The sequence below is a fragment of the Rhinatrema bivittatum genome, chromosome 4 (assembly GCF_901001135.1).
Source record: "Rhinatrema bivittatum chromosome 4, aRhiBiv1.1, whole genome shotgun sequence".
In the NCBI taxonomy this organism is placed as follows: Eukaryota; Metazoa; Chordata; class Amphibia; order Gymnophiona; family Rhinatrematidae; genus Rhinatrema; species Rhinatrema bivittatum.
In genome coordinates, this window is record NC_042618.1 from 441975333 (window position 1) to 441998174 (window position 22842).

The following is a 22842-nucleotide window of genomic DNA, read 5'->3' on the forward strand; positions in this document are numbered from 1 at the left end:
CCTTCTTAGGGCATATTATTTCTCAGACAAGATTACGTATGGATCCTGACAAATTGAAGACCATCTGAAACTGGCCACAGCCCTTAGGGCTTAAAGACCTACAGCGATTTGTAGCTTTGTCAACTACTACCGCCAGTTCATCCACAAATACTTTTCCCTGGCAGCAACACTCACAGCCTTTACTAGGAAAGGCACTGACCCCGAAACTGGACTGATGAAACGGTGCAGGCCTTTTACCTACTGAAACAGGAGTTCACTCAGATCCCATGTTTACAGCATCCAAACCCCACCGCGCCCTTCATTGGAGGTAGATGCCTCCACCCTCTGGGTAGGGGCTGTCTTCTTGCAACATGATGATAATAGGCACAGGTTACCAGGACCCTATTTTTACAAAAAATTCTCCTCAGCAGAGAAAACTTACACTATTGGGGACCTTGAGCTTTTGGCAATCAAACTAGCCCTGGAGGAGTGGCGCCACCTACTGGAGGGGGCCAAACACTTGGTGACTATTTATACTTCTACTAAGATGATGTGAGACTTTGTTTTCGGGAAGATTTTGGTACAAGTCCGCTTAAGCTAAGTATTTTTATTTTATTCATGGTGCTGTAATGACTGTTTATTATGGCTTTGTTTCTACGGACAACTATCTATTGAAATCTACAACTTATAATGTCTAATGTTTAATATAGAAGTAGCTCCTGAGGAAGCATGTGAGTAACATCAGATTTGTTGGGCTCTGTCAATGAAGTCTTTCTAAGACTGTTATCCCATGTTTTTATATGGTTTTATTTGCTCTATAAAAATTTTTTCTTCAAACATTTCTTGGATCTAGTATCCCATTACATGATTGAAAAGACCAAGTGGTCCATGCAATGCAGGGCACACTGACCTGGCTTGCTGATATTTGCTAGGACCTAAATCTTTTTTCAAAAAATTTTTTTCACATAATTCTTAACTGCAGAACTGTTGGTTTAAAATATTTAGGTTTTTGTTTCTCTTTTTGTTGCATGCAAAAAAGTATACTGACCAAAAAACATGGAGTATCTATCTCAAACCCAACACCTGAACCTGCATCAAGCCAGGTGGTCCCTGTTTTTTAATGGATTTAATTTCGAATTATGCTACCACCCCACCGAAAAGAACGAGCAGGCTGACGCCCTATCTCAATCCGTTGATACCGAGAATTCTCCAGGCCCGCCAAGCCATATCATTGACCCGACCAGGATCCCGGTAGCCACCGCTGCGATGCTGCCCACAGGGAAGACAATGATTCCCCAACGTCTTTGAGAATGGGTTTGAGATGGGGGCCACAATTCGCAATTGGCTGGATACCCAGAGGTCCTACGAACTAAGGAACTCCTGTCCCGCCACTATTGGTGGCCTTATTGGGAACAAGACGTCAAGCATTATGTGGACTCTTGCCCCAATTGTTTAGCAAACAAAAGCTTGTGAACATGACCCTGGGGGCCTACTTCAGCCCATACCAGCTCCCAAAGAACTCTGGATGCATCTGATTTTATTACAGATCTTCCCCCCAATGGAGGGAACTCCACGATCTGGGTAATCATAGGGCAGTTCTCCAAAATGGCCCTTTTTGATCCCTTACCAGAACTACCCTCGGCCACGGAACTGGCCCATTTGTTTGTACATGTGCTCTGTCTATACGGCCTTCCCCACCATATCCTCTCGGACCGGGGAGTCCAATTCACTGCCTGTTATTGGAGAAGCCTGCGTAAAAAAATTTGGGATCTCATCTTCAAATAGACAGGCAGAGAACCTGAATCAATCCCTCAGAAGCTTCCTGCATTCATATGTAAACCAACACAAGGGCAATTTGGCTTCCTTGCTCCCCTGGGCAGATGCCTGTCATAACAACCACGTCAATTGAGCCACTGGGGCTTCCCCTTCTATCTAGATTATGGATGTCATCCCCGAACACCCATGCCTTACAGTTTCTGTAGCCTGCCCCACAGCCAATCTCAAGAGCCAGGAACTACATAATCTTTGGTAGTCAACACACCAACTCTTAGAACAAGCTGCTGCCTGGTCGAAAGAACAGGCAGACAAGAAAAGGCATCCTGCAACACAGTTATGATCAAGAAGGTTGGTGTGGCTAAGCACGTGCAACTCAAACTTTTCCTATTGTATGCCAGATAGGGAGTGTGGCTTATAAAGTCAAGCTACTATCTAAGAACATAAGAACATGCCATACTGAGTCTGACCAAGGATCCAAAGGCCCAGCATCCTGTTTCCAACAGTGGCCAATCCAGGCCATAAGAACCTGGCAAGTACCCAAAAACAAAGTCTATCCCATGCTACTGATGCTAGTAATAGCAGTGGCTATTTTCTAAATCAACCTAATTAATAGCAGGTAATAGACTTCACCTCCAAGAACTTATCCAATCCTTTTTTAAACCCAGCTACACTAACTGCACTAACCACATCCCCTGGCAACAAATTCCAGATTTTAATTGTGCGTTGAGTGAAAAAGAACTTTCTCCCATTAGTTTTAAATGTGCCACATGCTAACTTCATGGAGTGCCCCCTAGTACTTCTATTATCTGAAAGAGTAAACGATTCACATTTACCCGTGTTAGACCTCATGATTTTAAACATCTCTATCATATCCACCCTCAGCCGCTCTTCTCCAGGCTGAAAAGTCCTAACCTCTTTAGTCTTTCCTCTTAGGGGAGCTGTTCCATTCCCTTTATCATTTTGGTCGCCCTTCTCTGTACCTTCTCCATCGCAACTATATCTTTTTTGAGATGCGGCAACCAGAATTGTACACAGTATTCAAGGTGCGGTCTCACCATGGAGCGATACAGAGGCATTATGACATTTCCTGTTTTATTCACCATTCCCTTTCTAATAATTCCCAACATTCTGTTTGCTTTTTTGACTGCAATAGCACACTGAACTGACGATTTCAATGTGTTATCCACTGTGGGTGGTAGCTCCTAATATGGAACCTAGCATTGTGTAACTATAGCATGGGTTATTTTTCCCTATATGCATCAACTTGCACTTATCCACATTAAATTTCATCTGCCATTTGGATGCCCAATTTTCCAGTCTCACAAGGTCTTCCTGCAATTTATCACAATCCGCTTGTGATTTAACTACTCTGAATAATTTTGTATCATCTGCAAATTTGATTACCTCACTCGTCGTATTCCTTTCAAATCATTTATAAATATATTGAAAAGCACAGGTCCCAGTACAGATCCCTGAGGCACTTCACTGCCCACTCCCCTCCACTGAGAAAATTGTCCATTTATTCTACTCTCTGTTTCCTGTCTTTTAGCCAGTTTGTAATCCATGAAAGGACATCGCCACCTATCCCATGACTTTTTACTTTTCCTAGAAGCCTCTCATGAGGAACTTTGGTCAAATGCCTTCTTAAAATCCAAATACACTACATCTACCGGTTCACCTTTATCTACATTTTTATTAATCCCTTCAAAAAAGTGAAGCAGATTTGTGAGGCAAGACTTGCCTTTGGTGAAAGCCATGTTGACTTTGTTCCATTAAACCATGTCTTTCTATATGATCTGTGATTTTGATATTTAGAACACTTCCACTATTTTTCCTGGCACTGAAGTCAGGCTAACTGGTCTGTAGTTTCCCAGATTGCCTCTGGAGCCCTTTTTAAATATTGGGGTTACATTAGCCACCCTCCAGTCTTCAGGTACACTTTGGATCTGCAACATGTTCCATGTGTCCTTCCTGAAATGTGCAATTCTGTCCTGGCTATGACCATGACCCTCAGCCATCTTTCTTGAGGCAGATACCCAGTATGAAGTGACAGAAATTTTAGATTCAAGAAGAGTAAAAAATAAACTTCAATACCTCACTGCATGGAAAAACTATGGCCAAGAGGAAAATTCCTGGGAGCCAGCCTCCAACCTTCCATCCCCCCAGCTAGTATGTGACTTCCATAGAAGATTTCCCAGGAAACCCAAGCCTAGATGACTGAGGAGGGAACCTTGGAGGGGGTTACTGTTATGCTCTGGTGACTCATAGGATGGCCCCACGAGCCGGTTCACCCCAGACGCCGGCTTGCCCTGACACAAGACCCTCTTTGGCACAGCAAGAATGCCGCCATTGCATCTTCCTCTGTTTGCAGCATGCTGCCCCCTAGGTGCACACATGCGCTGGTCCCCAGATCTTGTTTCCTTCCTTGCTTGTATCTTATCTGTGCAAGGCAAGACAAGAGGCTTAGGGAGGCCACAAGGCAGGATAGGAAAATAAGTACAAGGTGGTGTTGCGGGCGTGGACACTTGGGCCAAGGTGGAGTTTGCGCAACCTGTAGGGAGGAGTCTGCAGGTCCCCACTGTTGGCTAGTGGAGCTGGCTATGGCAGATGCCCAACTGGAGCTTCACCTATACCAGCCCTCGTTCCTTTAGGTTGAGCCCTCAGGTGCCAGAGCCAGCAGGTCTTAAGCAGAGGCCTTTACTGACAAGCTGGATGTCCGCAGAGATTGTCTGTCTGGTCACAGGCCAGGGTTCAAGGCAGGCTTGGTACCAGTGTAGTCAGAGGCAGGCAGTGGTCGAGACAGGCAGCATTCAAATGTGGTCAATGGTCAGGCAGAGGTTAATGGCAGGCAGAATTCAGGCTGTGGTCAGTGGCAGGCGGAGTTCAGGCAATGTTAAGAGTAATCAGGCCAAAGTCAGATCCAGAGATCCATCTAAGGGAGGACGGGACGGATAGGCAGGCAGGGAGGCAAGGAACAGCACAGGTGTACAGACGTGACACAGAAGAGACTAAAGAACTGAAGGCTGACCACAAGTCGAACTGATGAACTAAAGACTGACCACAGGATGAAGACCAGGAACTGAAGAGACGAAGACAAGAACACAGAAATGAAGACTGGTTTGGATTCTTTGTCAAACCAAAAATAAGCTATAAAAAAAAAACCCCAAAACAAAAAAAATCACCAAACTGCTAAAAAAAAATAAACAGGCCTCCGGCAACCATGACTGGGCCTCCTCAGACCAAAAACCAAGGCCAGGCTCCAGCATCAAGGCCCATCCCCAGTGCTGAGACTTGGTTCCATCCCCGAGGCTTAAATCCAATGCCAGGGCCCAGCCTGGAGGTTTGATCCCGTCACTGAGGCCTAGGCCTGATGACAGGGACCAGTCTGAAGGCCTAGGACCAGGCTTCCTGATGTCCTCTTCTGTCCATAATCTTCAAAAAACTATACCATCCACTCAGAGCCTGTATCGGAGTAACATTACTATGGCACTTTGCTCCAGAGTGGATAGTGCCATTTTGAAGTATGGCCGTCGGGCCTAGGATTCAGTGACAGGACCAGGCCTTGGAGGATCTTTTTGTGGGTTTGTTTTTTTTTTATTTCAACGAATATACCTGAACATTTTCAGGTATTTTGTAGAAGGCTATTTTCAGTTCATTCCATTTGGAACAAACCAAAAATGGCTTAATTCATTGTATTTCATTCATTCATGCATTCATTATAAACAAATGCCCATCCCTATTAGTTTCCTGTAGTCTCTGTATCTTGCTTGATTCTATGAAATCCTTAACATATAGTGCCACGCCATCAACACTTCTGTCTGCTCTGTTATTTTGATATGTTTTGTACTCCAAAATATACCTGAAAAATGTTTTGCCACCTCGCTTTACCTGTTTGGCAATCCTTTCGTCCGCTCAAGCTTTGCTATCCTGATTTCGTTTCTCTTGTCTTTCAGTTTCACCAGGTCTTCTTCCCTGTCTTCCTCTTTTTGAGTTCCTTTGTAATTTTTGAATGCTTACTTGGGTGCTGTATCAAACCATACTATCTGATAATCGTTGGCACTCAGGTGGGCATCTACCCAGACATTAGAGATAGTGTCTCCATTTATAAGTACCAGGTCCAGTATTGCTCCTCCCCTCATGGGTTCCATCATCATTTGTCTAAGCAGAACACCTTGAAGGGCCTCTACAATCTCTCTACTACTTACAGATTCTGACGCAGGGATTCTCCAATCCACATCCCACAGATTAACGTCTCCAACAAGCAACACTTCCTCCTTCCTTACCACCTTTTGGATGTCTTCAGCCAGATCCCTGTCCAGTTCTTCTGTCTGATTTGGAGGCCTCTAGCCCACACCAGTACAAATGGAAGTGCAATCATATTTTTTTTTTTTTTTTTTAAGAGAGCCCACAGCTCTTTCTTCTTTCCCACAGCCCCTGCATTTCAGTTATTAGGATATTGTGTTTGGCATAAAGAGCTACTCTTCCTCCTTTTTGGTCCTTCCTATTCTTCCTCAAAAGGTTCTAGCTTGAGATAGATGTATCCCATGCATTGAGACTCCTGACCCTGGGATCCTGCGCATTGAACTGGACATATTTCTTAGAATGCTACCCTGAAGGTTCTGGATTTTAGTTTACTACCTAGAAACCTAAATTCAGTGTCCAGAACCTTCCTTCTGCACCTTCCTATGTCATTGGTATTCACATGGACCCTGACAGCCAGCTCCTCTCCAGCACTCTCTAAAAACCTATTTAGATGATGCGTGAGGTCTGCTAACTTTGCCCCAAGTAGGCAAGTTACTAAGCAATCCTCTTAGCTGCCAGCTACCTGGCTATCTATCTTCCTAATGATCTAAAAACCAGTATCAACACAGTCCCATCCCCTCCCTCCTGGATACACAGCCTTGAAGATGCATCCTTGGTGTGAGAGGATAACACATCATCTGGAGGGCAGATAGCAGCTAAAGGAACACTTCTTGCCACTGAAATGAAGTCTTCTATTTGTTGTAGGGATGAAAGGGAAGACTCCTTCCAGGCTGCAGTTCTCGGAAGTTTACCTATGCTCCAGCAGGAGTTTGCCTTGCAAAGGACAAATGTTCTCCATTGCCCTGGGACCAAACACATTGCTTCCACAATGTTGGCCGCTACTTAACTTGATCAGCAAATGAAGAAAAGGATAAGCGACTCATAGAGGAGACCTGTTTATGAAACATGTTTCACATGTTCTCCTTCCTGGTGTCTTTGTTCCTCCAAAGCAGCAGAGAGGCTCTTAAGAGGGACTTCTTTACTATATCCTGAAACGTCTCCACCATATACTACTCTGTCTGCCTCAGTTCTTGGTAATAATATATATATATATATATATATATATATATATATATATATATATATAATCTGTCTGCCTCAGGTCCTCCGGGTCAGCTGCTCCAGCTTCCAGAGATCAGACTTGCTCCCTCAGCACTAGGAGCTCTTTGCATCTCAACAGGAAGCTAATCATACATATGGCCAGGACCGCATTTGGACATGGGCAGCTGCTTCTGGCTCCAAATTTTGATAGGTACCTGAGTGTTGCTGCCGCTGCCATGCCTCTATCAGGGCCTTGTCTCCCAGCCACTTGTTACCTAAAGTGTGCATAGCAGCAACATGTTTGAAAAAGAAATTCAGCGCAGAGGCTCCCGCTGTCTGTTGCATGAAGAAGGCCCTGCGGCAAACTCGCATGGGCAACTGAAGTAACAAGAAGCCTGTGTGGGAGGAAGGGGCGGGGCTTCCGCAGGGCCTTGAGCATGCAACGGACGGCTGGAGGCCATGCGCTGAATTTTTTTTTTGTTTTGCAAAGTTATTGCTGCTCCCTGATCAGGATGCTGCCACTTTAGGTAACAAGTGACTGGGAGGTGAGGAAGAGGACTGGAAAGGAGAGGATCTGGACAGGGGCAGTCTGGGGTCCTTTGCTCCCCTCCCCATTCTTCTGATGATGGAGGGGTGGGATGGGAGTGGACCCTTGCCCTATCCTACTCCTACTGCCTATGGGCACCCATATTGTAAATCGGATCCTGCTGCACGGATTGGCAATTACTATCATAAGCAAATTCCTGGACAGGTTGGATGGACTATTTGGTCTTTATCTGCTGTCATCACTGTGTTACTCAGTGCAAAACACTGGATAGCCCCCATCCTGCTACTGGAGTGCTGTCTACATTATTGGAAAAAGGATTACAAATTTCCAAACAATTAAACCTCAACAGTATTGGGTTCCTGTCTTACACATGGCAAACAAAAGCTTTCTAATAAAGATCCTACTTTCCAGGTTGTACATGCTCATCCACATACAGTATATATGCATGGATCTGGAAAAAAAAAAAAAACCAACCCATGCATGCCAGAGTTCTCAAGTGCCCCCCGATATGTCCTGGAAAAAAATGCATATTCAAATCTTTGTTTTCTCCTTCCAGGTCCATGGGAGGTGCGTCTGCAAGCACCACACGGCTGGTCATCACTGTCACCACTGCGCAGCCCTCTACAATGACAAGCCCTGGCAAGCTGCCAATGGGGAAAGCGGGGCCCCGAATGAATGCAAAAGTAAGGGATGGTTTGGTGCACCTGCTCCAATTACTGCCGAGTATGAGAAATTCCTGTCTGTCCACCTTCCTAAGCTAATCTCAAATGACAAGTGCCGACGCATGATCCAAAAACAATGCCGGGCAGTGAATGCCCTGGGTAGTCGGAGCCACCGTGCCACTGTTTGCTTTAAAACACTGCTACCATCTGCATTTGCAAATTTGCTGACATGCATGCCCTGTTTGTTTGCCAGTTCATAACTTTGTAGTGCAGATGTTTGGAAAGAGTTTCTTACACAGTATTACGACTATTCTGATTTGTTTTTATAACATTTCTAACTATTTAGGCCATATTTGTTTAAGATGCATGAATTCCAAGAGAAGATCTGTGCAAAGTTGTTTTGTTTTTGGGGGGTTTTTTGTGCTTATCAAGATCAATGTAAACTTTCTGGATAGCTAAGATAAAGGGTGGGTTTAATCTGCTGGTGAGACCACAAAGAGTAAAAGCAAGTCTAGTGCTAGTTGGAGGAAGCACATGCTAAAGATGCCAGTTATTTGAACTTTTGAATTATCAGTTTTCTTTTCATAGTACATACAACTAACACAATTTGCTCTAGCAAAATGATCGCCAAAGTAAAATTCCCTCTGTAACATAAAGAATAAAAGCAGGAACTAAGCAATATATTCATCTGACACTTCCTGCAACTTCAGAGAGCTCCAAGATGCAATGAAAGGAGAATTGTAGCAAACAATAAAGAAGCAAAAAACATGAGATAAACCCAACAGCAGATCAATTCTCCTCTCCCTAGGAGAGGAGCCCAGAGATGAGTAAACTTCAGCTGTCTGAATGCCCAGGGATTTCTTACTGAGGAAAGCAGTCAGATGGGGAGGATCCAAAAAAATATCTAAGTCCCTGATATTTAATTAAACGTTTGCATGGAAACCTAAACAAATTATAAACCTTCCAATTGTAACACTCTCAGCTTCAAGAGAAGGAACTTCTTTCTTTTCTTTTGGGTAGGTTTGGAGATATCTGGGAACATCCTTAATATGGCAATTCCTAAAGGAGAAATCTTTCACTTTTAAAAAGCAAACATTTTCAGAGGCCAGTGCCTATCGGGATCTAGAACAAAAGTAATTATCAAAGTAGATGACACGACTTGTTCCAGGAAGGCCATAAGGCTAACTAACAGGGTTCCCGCTAGTCCCTTCACTTCCCTTTGTGTTTCGCCAGCGCTAGGTAAAAGGCCCTGGATAGGTGCCGTCAGAAGAGAAGCAGCCTGCTTTTCAAACATCCCAATTACAGATATTGAAGGCAAGCCTGGGAAAGTTCAAGAGGCACAAGTCGTGCCGCCTTATCACATTCTCCAAATTCTCCTAATTTGTTACAAGTCAGCACAAAGTCTTTAACAAAAACAAAAGCTCGGTGGCCATGCTCTTCTGCAGTGCTATGCAGGGGAGCTGGGGTTTGACCTGTCGCGCCATAGGTGGCGGGGTCTGGCGATGCCATGGAGGCAGCATTCACAGCCCCTGGGGAAGGGAGGGAGGGAGGGACACCGAGACGTCGTGCAATGGCGACACCTACTGGCTGGATGTAGGGTCTGTGACTGCAGGGTTTCGGAAAGAGCCCTGGTGCAAGGACCGTTGCTGCAGTGACCAAAGTTAAAGTTGGGAGGAGATATAATATAGGCAGGGCACTTCTTATGTTCTTAGGGGGAGAAAATCCCTGGGTAGTTGTGCAGGAAGTTTCATGGAGCCAAATCCCAGTTCTGCTCCTGACTGAGCTGGAAGACCAAAGAAAGAGGTATAAAGCCACCGGCTCAGAAGAAACCAGCATTTATGAGCTGATGCTGCACAGTACATTCTCCTGCTGTTTTTTATTCTGAATTTTTCCAGAAGCTTTCTCCACAGAAACACTATCCCCAGCCAATGCAAGTCCCCTAGTTGTTGGAGGGCTAGAGGGGACAGCTCCTTCCAGGCTGTCCCCTCTGTGTGCGTGTGTTCCAGCCAGACTTGCAACCGGCAAATGTTCTCCATGGCCCCATTTCCTCCAAACTGTTGGTTGCTGTTTAACTTGATCCTGGACTGTAAATGAAGAAAATATCAATGAATTATAGAGGGGACCTATTTGTGAAGGATGTTTGTAATGCAGGAGGCCATGTGGTTGCCCAGCTTAATAGAAGCCCATCAAGAGGACTATTTTCGAAGCCATGTGCGAGGATAAAGAGTAATTTATGCATAGAAATTGGCTGTTGGAAATTGTCTTCCCTCTACATGGCTAAAAGTTCCATAATATGCTTACTTTTAACCCCATTCAGAGGAGGCTGCAACTCTGAGAGCATTATCCTTCATAGAAAATGTTTCTGTACAAAGAGCAAGTACAAACGTCTATGGGAACTCTGTACCCACAGCAAGTTTCAAGGTGAACAAATGCATGCCACTTTCTCTTAAAACTTGGCAAGTGAAAAGCAACTGCAGACTTCGCTCCAATACGGACCCAACCCCAAATGTGTCAAGTAGGTGACCTGGCCCAGGGCTCTTCACAGCCCTCACTTTTCTGACTGGCCCAAGTCTACACTTGAGCGCCGGTTCATGGCCGTCAATCAAAGTATAGCATGAAGAAGAGTTTTTTAATTCACCCTGGATGAAATTATTAGACCAAAGCACCATACAAAATTTTGCTTAAGAAATCTATTTAGGTCTCAGTAATCCAGGCTAGCAAGAGAAACAAAAGACTAGAAAGATCTATTATGTCCTGTATATCATTAATAGTACCTTTTGACTTTTTGCTTCTCACTTGTACAGGATGTAAAGATTTAAATTCTAGTGCAGTCTCCAACCTTATATTGCATGCCTCTGCTACGATATGCATTTCTCTTGCAATGCCAAGAGACTTCTAGAATTGTAAAACCCTACTTCTTGCTTTCTAAGCTGTAATGGTAGCTAAAGCATAGAGTAGACCTCACATTTTGAGAAGCAGTGATTAACCATTGTTCCTACACATCAACAACAAAGAGAACTGTGCCCCAATCTGCAACACCTTGCAAGATCTTAGAGCTCTTGTATAGGAGGATCATTGCCCAGTGACCGTGACTCACAGTGGGCTGTGTACTGGCTTCTGCTGAATGAGAAATGTAATCTGCAGAGCTAAGTTTGATGATATGGCTCATGGAAGCTGAGCTTTACCATTCAATATAAAATCATCAAAAACACCCAGTACGGTTTTCACAGTCTATTGAATTAATTTTTGCTACCTTTTTTTTCCTCTCCCAGAGTGTACATGCAATGGGCATGCTGACATGTGCCACTTTGACTTGGATGCATGGGTGGCTTCGGGGAATCGCAGTGGAGGAGTTTGTGACAACTGCCAGCATAACACTGAAGGACAGCACTGTCAGCAGTGCAGGCCAGGCTTCTACTGGGACCCACAAAAGCCTTTCTCTGACCATGATGCTTGTAAAGGTAAGGGTCATCCTGTCTCTCTTTTCTTCTTTTATACCACATTCATAATTAGAGCAGCAGTGCAAACTGTATTTCTCCAAATATCATGTGGCCTTCTTCTTAGATTTGCTGTTTCCTCTCTGTGTTTTATTCAGAGGTCTGTGGAAAGTAGTCATTGGGGTCCTCACTTGCTTAAATGCATACAGTAGGAATTTAAGGTTCAGGCATAGAAAAACTGTAAACAGCATAGAAACATTTTTTGATCCACTAGTGCAGTGGGAACCCTGTGCTCCCAGGACCATTATATTCTCTTGCAGAAACTCTAGCACAAATATCCCATCAAGGAGACAATCTCCATTTGATTCCACACCTCAAACCCTCTAATCCCATGACAGAGATATTAAATGAATACACTTTCTCATCATTGCCCTGAGCATCTAAACCTTCCTCTTGTGGGAGCACACATATAAAAAAAACTGCCACTTTCTCCAGATTCAACTTGTCCTGTCTGGCAGGACCATTTTAGTATTTTTCAGCCATGGAAACAGACCCAGTAATCCAAGAAGCATCTTCCGGAAAAGACCCCACTTCCAGTCTGTTTTAGCGTGTCCCATGTAGCAATCATGGCCTTAGGATCTTGGGACATTCATGCACAAATATCATCATGGGACACTCAAAATGCTCCCAGTGCATGATCTAAACGCGATCTTTTTCTTCGGGCCGTGGTGACGTGAGCCTGACCACCAGGGGCGGATTGACCTATCGGGGGATCGGGCTTCCCCCGGTGGGCCGGTCACTCCTGTCACGTGATTTTTTTTTTTTTTGTATTATAAAATTTCCAACCAAAGTATTAGGGGGCACCGCAAGCAGTGGTATCCCGAGGGGAGCGAATGCCCCCAGGCGCAGGGAGGCTCATGCGGCGCTGCGATAGGCAGATCAGCAGGGCCGTGGTGAGGCTCACATCACCACGGCCCGAAGAAAACGATCACGTTTAAACACGCCGATGCTCCTCCTCCTTCCTACCTGTGCGGCCCCGGAAGTAAACGTTGCCAGAGCCGCGTGGGCAGGAAGGAGGAGGGGCATCAGCGCGTGCAGAAGAGGAGCAGCGCTTACGGGCCGCCGCGAATCCCAAGTCGCAGTGACCCGAGAAGAGGAAGAGGCCCAGTAGCAGGGCCACCGCGGCCCGAGAAGATCAGGGCCGCTGCAGAGCCCATCCTGCGGCAACTCACGAAGAGGAGACCCAGAGGTGAGAGAGAGGCTGAGGGTCTGTAGAGTGTGTATGAGATGAGTTGAGAAATTGTGTCTGAATGTTTGCAGAGACAGCATGTGAGAGCCTGTGTGTGTGTGAGAGAGACAGCATGTGACAGTGAGAGCCTGGTGTGTGTATATGAAGGATCGTATGAGAGAGCGCATGTGACAGTGAGAGCCTGTGCTTGAGTAAGGCAGCATGTGGGAGTGAGAGAGAGCCTGTGTGTGTGAGAGTCAGACAGCATGTGCCAGTGAGAGCCTGTGTGTATGAATGATTGTATGAGAGAGAGCATGTGCCAGTGAGAGCCTGTGTGTATGAATGATTGTATGAGAGAGAGCATGTGACAGTGAGAGCCTGGGTGTATGAATGATTGTATGAGAGACAGCATGTGACAGTGAGAGCCTGTGTGTATGAATGATTGTATGAGAGAGAGCATGTGACAGTGAGAGCCTGGGTGTATGAATGATTGTATGCGAGAGAGCATGTGACAGTGAGAGCCTGTGTGTATGAATGATTGTATGAGAGACAGCATGTGAGAATGAGAGCCTGAGTGTGTGTTTGAGGGAAGAAGATGGAGAGAAAAGAAATAGAAAAAAAGACAATATAAAAGGAATTGGCAAATAAATAAGAAAGGGAAGGTGGGAAAAAAAAGCCTTTGACCAACCGATTAGAAACTAAGATCAGCCAGCAAAGGTAAAAAAAAAATAAATTACTTTTTAGTGATTGGCACATGTACTCTTTGGGAATGAGCAAGAATAGCACTTTCTCTATGCAAATCTCACAATGTACGAGATCAGCATGGAGAAAGTGGAAGTCCACGGGACCTGCACAGAGGAGGCAGCAGAATGGGCTTCAGTGTCAGCAGCAGCAATCGGCGCCTCCCCAATAGCCATGCGGCAGCAGTGACAGTGGCAGCAGAGGAATGAGAGAGGTTCCAAGGTTGTTGGCAAAAGAAAGAGAGGGGGGTCTGCCTTTAGTGTGTGCATGTGTATGAATGGGACTCTGCCTGGGGGTGTATGTGTGTGAATGCATAGGTGCCTGCCTGGGGGTCTATGTGTGTGAGAATGAATGTGTGCATGCCTGGGGGATGGTGAGGGAGTGGTGTGAAAATGAATGGGAGCCTGCCTGGGGGTCAGTTTGTGTGTGTGTGTGTGTGTGTGTGTGTGTGTGTGTGTGTGTGTGTGAGTGTGAGAGCATGAATGTGTATGAGAAAATCCAAAGGGAGTAAGAGTTTGTGTGTGTGGGGGGTGTGTGTGTGGAGGGAGAGTGTCTTAGAGTCTGAGAGTGTGTCAGTGTTAGTGAGAGCGAGAGGTTAAGTATGTGACAGTGTATGTGTGAGAGAGAATGGACATGTGAGTATGTGTGAGAGAGAGAGGATAACCTCCTAATCCTCGACAATATCAGGGTGACTGGAAATAAAGAGCTCCCACAGAAAGGGACAGCAGGGGCTTTTTAAAATCCTTATTAGTTTTAATTATTGAATGTTGTTTGATATTTGTGCTGTTTTGAAATATTTTATTAGTGTTTGGGACTTTGTAAAAAATGTATATGATTTTAATTAATAGAAATTCTATTTATCGGTAGTTTTAAAATATTCTTTTATTATAGTTTTACTATTATAACTGATGCTTTATGTTTCTTGATTTTATTTGTTTTATGAGGAATGGTGGTTCTGTTTTTCTATTGTTAATACACGGAGTCTGGCTTCTTGGAGTTTCCATTTCAGTTTTTGTCATTTGTCTCCTTCATTTTGTATTCTGTATTTGGTGAGAGTTTGTGTTCTGCATGCAAAGACTGAGATGAAGCATTCTTTTAGCATGTGGTTTCTCTGTAGGGATCTGAGTAGCTTGGCCTGTTCTGTTTTCCTGATAGGAGGTGTATTGATATTTTAGATTCTGGTGTAATATTTGTGGTATTCTTTTGCATAGGTGGGGTTGTTATTCTTTGAATGTTGGCATATAGTACTGTGTTGATATGGGAGGACCATACCGAAATATAGGGGTGTGTACATATATATATGTAAATTATATGTAAATTATACATGTAAATTATATTGTATATGTAATTGGTTACCCATGGGCCAGTATGGAGAAAAATCCCCCGGGCCACTATTTTCCCACAATCCGCCCCTGCACTTGGGGGCAATGGAAAGCTAAGAGCTATTATTAGAACAGGGGTCTAAAAATTGGTTTATGGAGGAAAAGTCCATAAACCACTATTTGCCATGTAGACTTGGGAAAGCCCCTGGTTATGAGCAAGAAGGATCGGACTTATTCTTTAGGGTCCTACCGGCTACTTGTGACCTGGATTTGCCACTGTCAGAGACACGATGCTGAGCTTGATGGACTTTTGTTCTGACCCAGCATGGCAGTTCTTATGTTCTTCTTTTTTTGTGGGGGGAGGGGGGTGGGAAGCTGCAAACACTAGTTTTGATGTCATTCTGCATGGCCAAAGGACGGTTTTGTCTCCTATAAATCCGACACCGCCCCCCCCCCCCCCCCCCCCTTTACCCTCCATCGCCTTCAATTAAGCCAGGATCGCAACACCGCCCTGTGAGCATTGTGACAGCGCGGCAGCTCCCTTCAGAGCTATGCTCGCTACGGCCCTTGAGAAGGCACCAGGAGGTAGTGCTGCCAGAGTGGCTCCCGGCACTGCCTCCCTCCCAGGGGCTGCGGCTATCTCCTCGTTCTTCCGTAATGTCCCCTAAACATTGTAACATCTCTTCAGTATTGAGTAGGTGGACTATTCCATTGCAGCATGGGTTCTCAAGGAAAATTGGCAATATCGTGTTGTTTTTAAATAAAAAGAAAAGATACAAGAGACGTCAGCAATTCAGCATTATTTAATTACTTGAACTAGTTGGTAGGCATCATGACTGACACCGTGCCTTAGCCTAGGGGATAATTAAGAATCTTTCCAGAAAGCTGAACGGTCTCAGCGAGACAAGGACGTGTGCAGATGACATGATTAATGGATATTTTTGCTGACACAATGGTGGCCCGTAAACTCTGGAGCACACCCATGTCAATTTTCTTCATTTCCGTTTGAAATCGCTGACCCGGAATCTCCCCTTTTCCCATGCATTTCTTTTCATGCAGCTGCAAGACGCGTCAGCTTGTCTGACAGAAACCGTAGGATCTCAGCTCCAAAGAGCCAACTTCATAAATTCCAGTGACTGAGCCATTTTGGAATTCCTGCTGGTTAGAAGATAATTTGGTAGTTGAAGGGTTAAGAAAGCTTGTGAACGAAATATGTGAACTGTTTGCACTAAGGAAGACCATTGACCTTCATTAGTTTTCAGCGGGCATGAGGGTTTTGCCTTCTGGTTTGCAGGTACTACAGGAAGGTAGAGAACAGACTGTGCCAGCCACTTGTGCGTGTTGCCCAGACCCGGGCATAGGCAGTGTGTGCCATGGCAGCTACAGGAAGTGCCACTGATTTCAAAGGGAACTGTCCGGAGCTGCTAGAGCTTTACAAGCCATATGAAATCTCATCCTAGTGAACAAAGAGGACTGAGTAAACTAGAATCCATAAAATGCAATCCCATGATCAAAGATAAAGCAGGATGACAGAGAATGCCAATGGGATAGGATCCTAGTAATGAGAAGCTCTTAGTAATACATTACCAACAAGCACGCTTTCAGTGCAGTCAGGCGGAGATGTCCAGTGGTGAAGAAGATCTGGAAGTTCTGACCCTGTGTTCACTGTTGGGAACATGCAATCTCTAGGGCATTTTTTTAAAGAGAGAAAAAAAAGGTTTAACTTATCAGTTATAATCCATAAAAGAAAATAAAACCTTGTGTGCATGAAGTTCACTTCATGCACACTTCATTCACGGCCGTCTCTGCTGAGAATACAAAGGTGCAGAAGCGGGCGCCTTGATACCTGCCACTGCTGCCGAAGGCTGGTGGGGGTTTCTAGAATCTGACTTCCTTGCTCTTTCCTATCATGCAAAATCTCCCCCCCCCCCCTCACAGCTGTCTCTTCCCTGGGGTCTGCACATCGCCGAATGAAACGGAGCCCATCCCCCTTTCTTTTCCTGTGGTATTGCACCATTGCATGCATGAGGATTAAGGGATCGTGGTTTAAACTGGGTAGGAGGGGCTGTGCGAGAGCTGCCATCTCCTCCCAAGTCCACCCAGCAGTTGCATGGGATTCTGATTGATTTATTGTTGTGGCCCAGCAGTTTCCTTCTCCCCTGCTCCCTCCTCCAAGGATTCTGAATGCTTGCCAACCCAGGGGAGCAGTCGGAGGCTGGAAATTGAACCCGGGTTTTTCTTCATGAGAGCGGCCGCAGCCACTGGGCCGGCCCAGCTGCATGGGACTCTGACGAGGGTCCCCTCAGGTCAGAAGCACCAAATTTCCTTTGATTCAGTGGCTAAGCAGGAGGAGATTCTAAAATCTATAAGCACCAGCATCTGCTCAGATATTAAAGACAAATCTGAATGAAAATGTGGGGAGCAGCATTCTGGCCGTTTTGTAAACTGGATTATCAGTTTTTAACTTTTTATTTATAGAATATTTCAAAAATTCTCACAAAGAAGAGCTTGCTGACAGAAATGCATTGAATGTCCTTACAGAAAACAAAGAACAGTTAAACCATTATCTGGAGCTCAAACAATTAGCCCAAAATATGAAGAGGTAGATATTTAAACCCTAAACGGCTAAGTAACTTAGCCAGATATAATTTATCCGGCTAAGTTACGTGGATATTCAGTGGTGCATAAACCATGATTTTTAGATCCTTCTGTTGGAATCTTGAATGGTTTATGCTTAGCTGTTTACATAAATTTTGACTGAGAAAACCGCAATGTTAGGGCCGAGCTCCGTGGCTCAGGCTATAGTTGGGCCTGGGTGTGCTGCAGAGATGGGATGCACCCAGGCCCAGGGGAGGGAGAGACGACAGCCTGCCACTGGTGTTGAGGGTGTGCCACAGAAGAGGCACCCTGGAACCGGCGAGGATCCCGCCAGCTGGCCAACCATTCGGTCTGTGGCGAGGGGAAGCCACAGAGACTGCTGGGGAGAGAAAAGGAAGAAGAACAAAATATGTATGTTAACAGTTTACTTGCAGATGTGACGCGTTATTAAGAGGACAATTCTGAAAGCAGTTTCCGTGGGTACAGCAAGGCTTTACCCAGATGAATGGACTTTTGTAAAACTGCCCACCCAACGGGCAGGTAAAAGCTTAAGCACATAAGAACTATTTGCACTTCTACCCGTGTTCAGCAGAGGCGGTCCGGGGCTGGCGTTTCATGCATACTTTTTTAAATTTTAAAACGTGGGCGCGTACACTCTCAGACGTACTAGCAGCTGTAATTGTGTGTGCGGGTAGTTTGTGCCAGGGTAATTCTCAAAGTGAACTTCTGCACAAGTTCACCTTGAGACTGGGTGTACCATCGGCCCAGCCCACAGATGTACTATGCAGGCCCTTACAAAATGACCCCCGGGATGATCAAAGCAAAGTCAACCTGTCGCTGTTGCCCGCTGGAGACTCTGGGTTCAGGATCCTCGTTTCCGCCGCCTTTCTTGTCCCTCCTCATTCCCTTCTCTACCTTCTCTTTGTCAACTTATGGAAATATCGCAGGTTTGTTCATTTGTCGGCCTGGCCTCATCCTGGTGGAAGCGTGACTCAAAATGCATCTGTTTGCCACGACTTTCCCTTTGTGACCAGCCTTTTGGCTCTCTTTCCCCTGTTCCTGTACCGTGCTTTGAAAAGCAGCAGTATAAAATTCCTAAATAAAAAGGCTCGTATGTTTATTTTCCTTACTGTAGGAGCTCGGTGTACGTACGTAGACCCCATAAAGAAGGCATTACTCTGTTTCCGTTTCTGAGCCTAGCGAGAAAAAAAATGGCAGGAGTCAGGATTCCTTTAAATGTTGACCTCTGCAACAGCAGATGTGATTGCTTGCCCCCACTGTTTGTGGTTGCTCTCTGTGGATCACCAGTTTAATTGGAGAGACGACAAGGTGTAGGCTTATTTCCTTTCTTAGCCTGGAACATGGGACTGCCACGTAACTGACATCAAGTTTAAGTGGTTGAGGAGTTTACGGCTGGATTTTGACAAGCACATTATTAGGTGCAGCGGAGGGAGAGATTGCTGTACGTCCATAAAAAGAAGGCTATTTTCCATTCACGTAATGTTGTTTTTGTTTGTCTTTGGCTGTTAGCTCAGTAAATCTCTGTCAGACTCCGATTTACGTTGGCTTTGTTGCTGGATTCTGTGCAGGCTGCCATTGCTTTTATTGGCCTCGTATAAGGATAATTCAAAGATGGTGAGTCGCAGGAGCTTTTGAGACCACACTGTATCCTTCTTCTGGTGGGAGAGAACCTGCTCATGGATAATCGCATCTTTGGCTAATTCTACCTTTAACAGAAGACCTGGGGGTAACCTGGTTGGCGTGGCAGTTACTACCCTAAGAAACCTTGCTGGGCAGAGTAACATACATACATAGTAATGATGATGGACCATTTTGGTCTTTATCTGCCATCGTTTACTACGTTACCTATGTGTGTTCTTCTCTTGGTCAGTAAAAGCTATCACAACCTACAAAGAATCCACTTTACTCCAGGACCAGTCAGGATACTGGAACTCTTCACTTTAATCCTAGAAGAAATTGGTAGCTGTTGATTAGAAAGACTGCAGGATGTTACATGTTTACTTTAGGATGTTCTACAGGAAAATGATGGTTCACTCCTCACCCATGTTATCTTTTTCTTGCTGTGGCACGTTTTTGTGACATGCATAAAACAAGAAATAGCTTCGAGATTTGTTTTGTCCTTTTTTCCTTTTAAGTACCTCAGTGTTCTGGGAATCTTAGAAAACCAAACTTACAGATTGGGCTTATAAACCCTCCCCTTCTGAAATCATTCCAGTCAAAAAGAAAATATCTTTCAGGAATCACAAGATTCTGCTTCCCAGGGAAAGAGCTTCTGTTATAAGAAAGCTCAGCTTTTGAAAACATTGTTTTATCTGGTTCATAAGACGTTCCAGGAGGACTCCACCATAATTGCTGTTCCCACTGTCCACGTTTTATCTGTGCCATCCTGTTCTCCCATACAACATGCATTCCATGTGCCTCTAGTTTTATCATGGACTGCAGCAATGTCAGTAAACATATTTTTCGAATGGTGAAAGCAGGTTTGTGAACATTCATTGTTTAGCATCTAGGGTCCCTCAGTAGCTCACGAGAAACAGTAATATTGACATTTTTTTTCTGGATTCCAAGGCCGCCTTATCTAGTTTGCACTGGGCCATCCCACCTCCACATGGCAAGTCTGCCCCTGTCAATAATGCTGAAAAAGGGTCAGAAATCACGGCACAAGAAAGGTTTCATTTCCTCTTCCATGCTTGTTATCTTGTTGAGTGATGGTTTTTTAACATTTGAGTTAATTTTCTGTGTTCCAGTAAGGGCAAGGAAAGCATTAGGTTAGCGCCGACCATATGCAGAGCAAAAGTAAGCATGCGTGTTAGTCATGAGCTACAAGTTCTAGCTATGGGGCACACCCCAAGCGAAGTAGTTGTTCCAAATAGGGGATGTACATGGAAAACAATTGGTTTCGTTTTTCATGTATTTTGTTTTATTTCATTTTCTTTTCTATTAGAATAATTTTATTTCATTTGTTTGTGTCATTTAAGTCTGCATTATTTTTATTTTCACAACCCAGGTGCTTTGCAAATAGCATGCACTAAAACGCTTTAGTGCCCACTAACCCGTTCCGGTGCGTACTTAAGTGTTTTAACGTGCACTGAAAAGCATTTTTAGTGCAAGCAATTTGCAAAGTGCACACCTTATAAAAAAAAAAAAAAATAGTGCAGGCTAGAACAACACAAACGATATTTAGTTCATTTTTTATGACGTTTTGGAGAAGAAAGGACACAAAACCAAAAAGGAAATATTGTTGGTGTTTTCTTGTCTTTTTAAAAAATGACAGCGCAGCCCTAGTTCCAGATTGTACGCTGGTTTGGTGTGATGTGGATAACCACCTACAATAACCATCTATGGAAACTCAAAAAAGATATGTACATGTTGCTGTTTTATATTTTCTTTCACTGGGAGCTAGCTCTGTTAATTGACTGAGTAGGTGTTAAAAGGCTTGAACTTGAAGCTTTGCTTGGGCCAACCACTTGATTTTAAGAACAGTTTCTGATTCCGTCTCAGGCACAGAGACTAGGGCACGTTGTTCTCTGAGTGAAATGTTTTGCTGACCGCTAAAACCCCAAATGTTGTTCGTGTACTGGGTCAGGTGTGGTGTTCCTGGAATGTCTTCTGGATACCAAACTACCACAGATACCATTTATTTAAGGCTGCTTCAAAACGCGCCTGTCCTGAGAGGTATATGCCCAGCCAGTGATGAGGACAGGCACATCACAAACCCAGCAATATCGGCAATGTAAAAGTTAAGAAAAAAAAAAGTCTTCCACATACATAAGTTTCCTTAAAAACAAACACAACATTCCAGTTCTGTGGTCCTTCCAACAACCAGAAGGCCAAAAACCTGTGAGCATTATTATTCATTTTTTTGGAGGGAGGGATGTCAATGAAGAATGCTGTAAACATGCAGCACATTTCGTAAGGGGATGAGGAATTTGCACACACAGTCTGTACAGAATGTCAGATGCAAAAATACTTTACAGACTTAAGGAGACAGGTATGCAAGGCAAGCCTCGGTGTGCACTGTTGAAAAATGTGCCGTTAAAAGTTATTGGAGAAGAATGCCTGCAGCGATGTTCAGCATAGCTTGTTGTGTTTGTACTGCGCCTCTAAGCTTCAGCTGAGTTAGTGGTGACACAGAGTCTCTACAATCGCTGTAGTTTTGTTAAAGCCACTGTGCAGGCCTAGAAACGATTCTGAAGACGTCTGTTTCTGTTATCAACAGGGTTTTGCTTTGTTTTTTTATCAGCACAGCAACAGCAACACTTTTGCAAAAATAATTTTAAAAAAGTAGGGCCTTCTGTGCATCTGTTTATGAAAGTCATTGGGCACAGACTTAAGAATTTGTCACGGAAAATATATCACATCAAAACTGTCTATATTCTATGGCATGGGTCAGGGAAGACCATTTTGCTCTATCCATATATTATTTCAGTAGATTGCTATACACACCAGATCTTCCAAGGGCACCATGCTCTTTTCCCATTTCATGTAGGGCAGGAATGAGCAGTTGGCTGGAAGTCATATTTTTTTATTTTAAAATATTTCTGTTCCGCCCTTCTTACATTCAGGGTGGATTACAAAAGTACACTCATAATATTTCACAATATAAAACAAATATACATCAAATTGTTACTAACATAATATATGCACATAAAATATAAAATCAAAATAATCCCTAAAACAAAGACAGATTAGTCATTGAAGGCGATCCTAAAAAGGTGGGTTTTTCCGGTATTTTTTAAATATCTTGGGGTCGTTACATTTCTTAATTAAATATTGGACCTGCTGCTGAGAGAGCTCTTTCTCGTGTTTCATCGAGGCATATTAATTTTGGCGAGGGAATATCAAGGAGATACTTGGTTGCTGAGTGAAGTGATCTTGCCAGGGAGTAGAATTTCATAATAAGACTGGAGCATTTTCCTTGAGTCCAGCATGCTCAGATTCCATGCCAAACTGGACTAGATTTTCAAGTTTCAGTGGAGAAAGAGGAGCCCTACAAGGCCATGAATACTTTGGAGATAAATCTATCCCGATATCATCTGTATAACCCCCCCCCCCCCCCCGCCTTGGTGGACCTCCAGGTTTGGAAGGGTACATGACGGTCCCTTGGGGATCAATCTTGCTCTCCGCACTCCCTCTCCACACATCTGCACAGTCTTTTGACCAGCAGGGTGCCGGGGTTCTCCCAGTG

At 44.4% G+C, this 22842-nt stretch overlaps 1 protein-coding gene across 1 annotated transcript in view; it reads left to right on the top strand.

Annotated features, from left to right (window-relative positions):
- Positions 1-22842, top strand: part of NTN4 (netrin 4) — a 105421-nt gene that overhangs the window by 58328 nt on the left and 24251 nt on the right. The window contains exons 4-5 of the mRNA XM_029601579.1: positions 8202-8328; positions 11580-11768. Of these exons, the coding sequence (XP_029457439.1) occupies positions 8202-8328; positions 11580-11768 (316 nt within the window). The remainder of the gene's footprint in view (positions 1-8201; positions 8329-11579; positions 11769-22842) is intronic.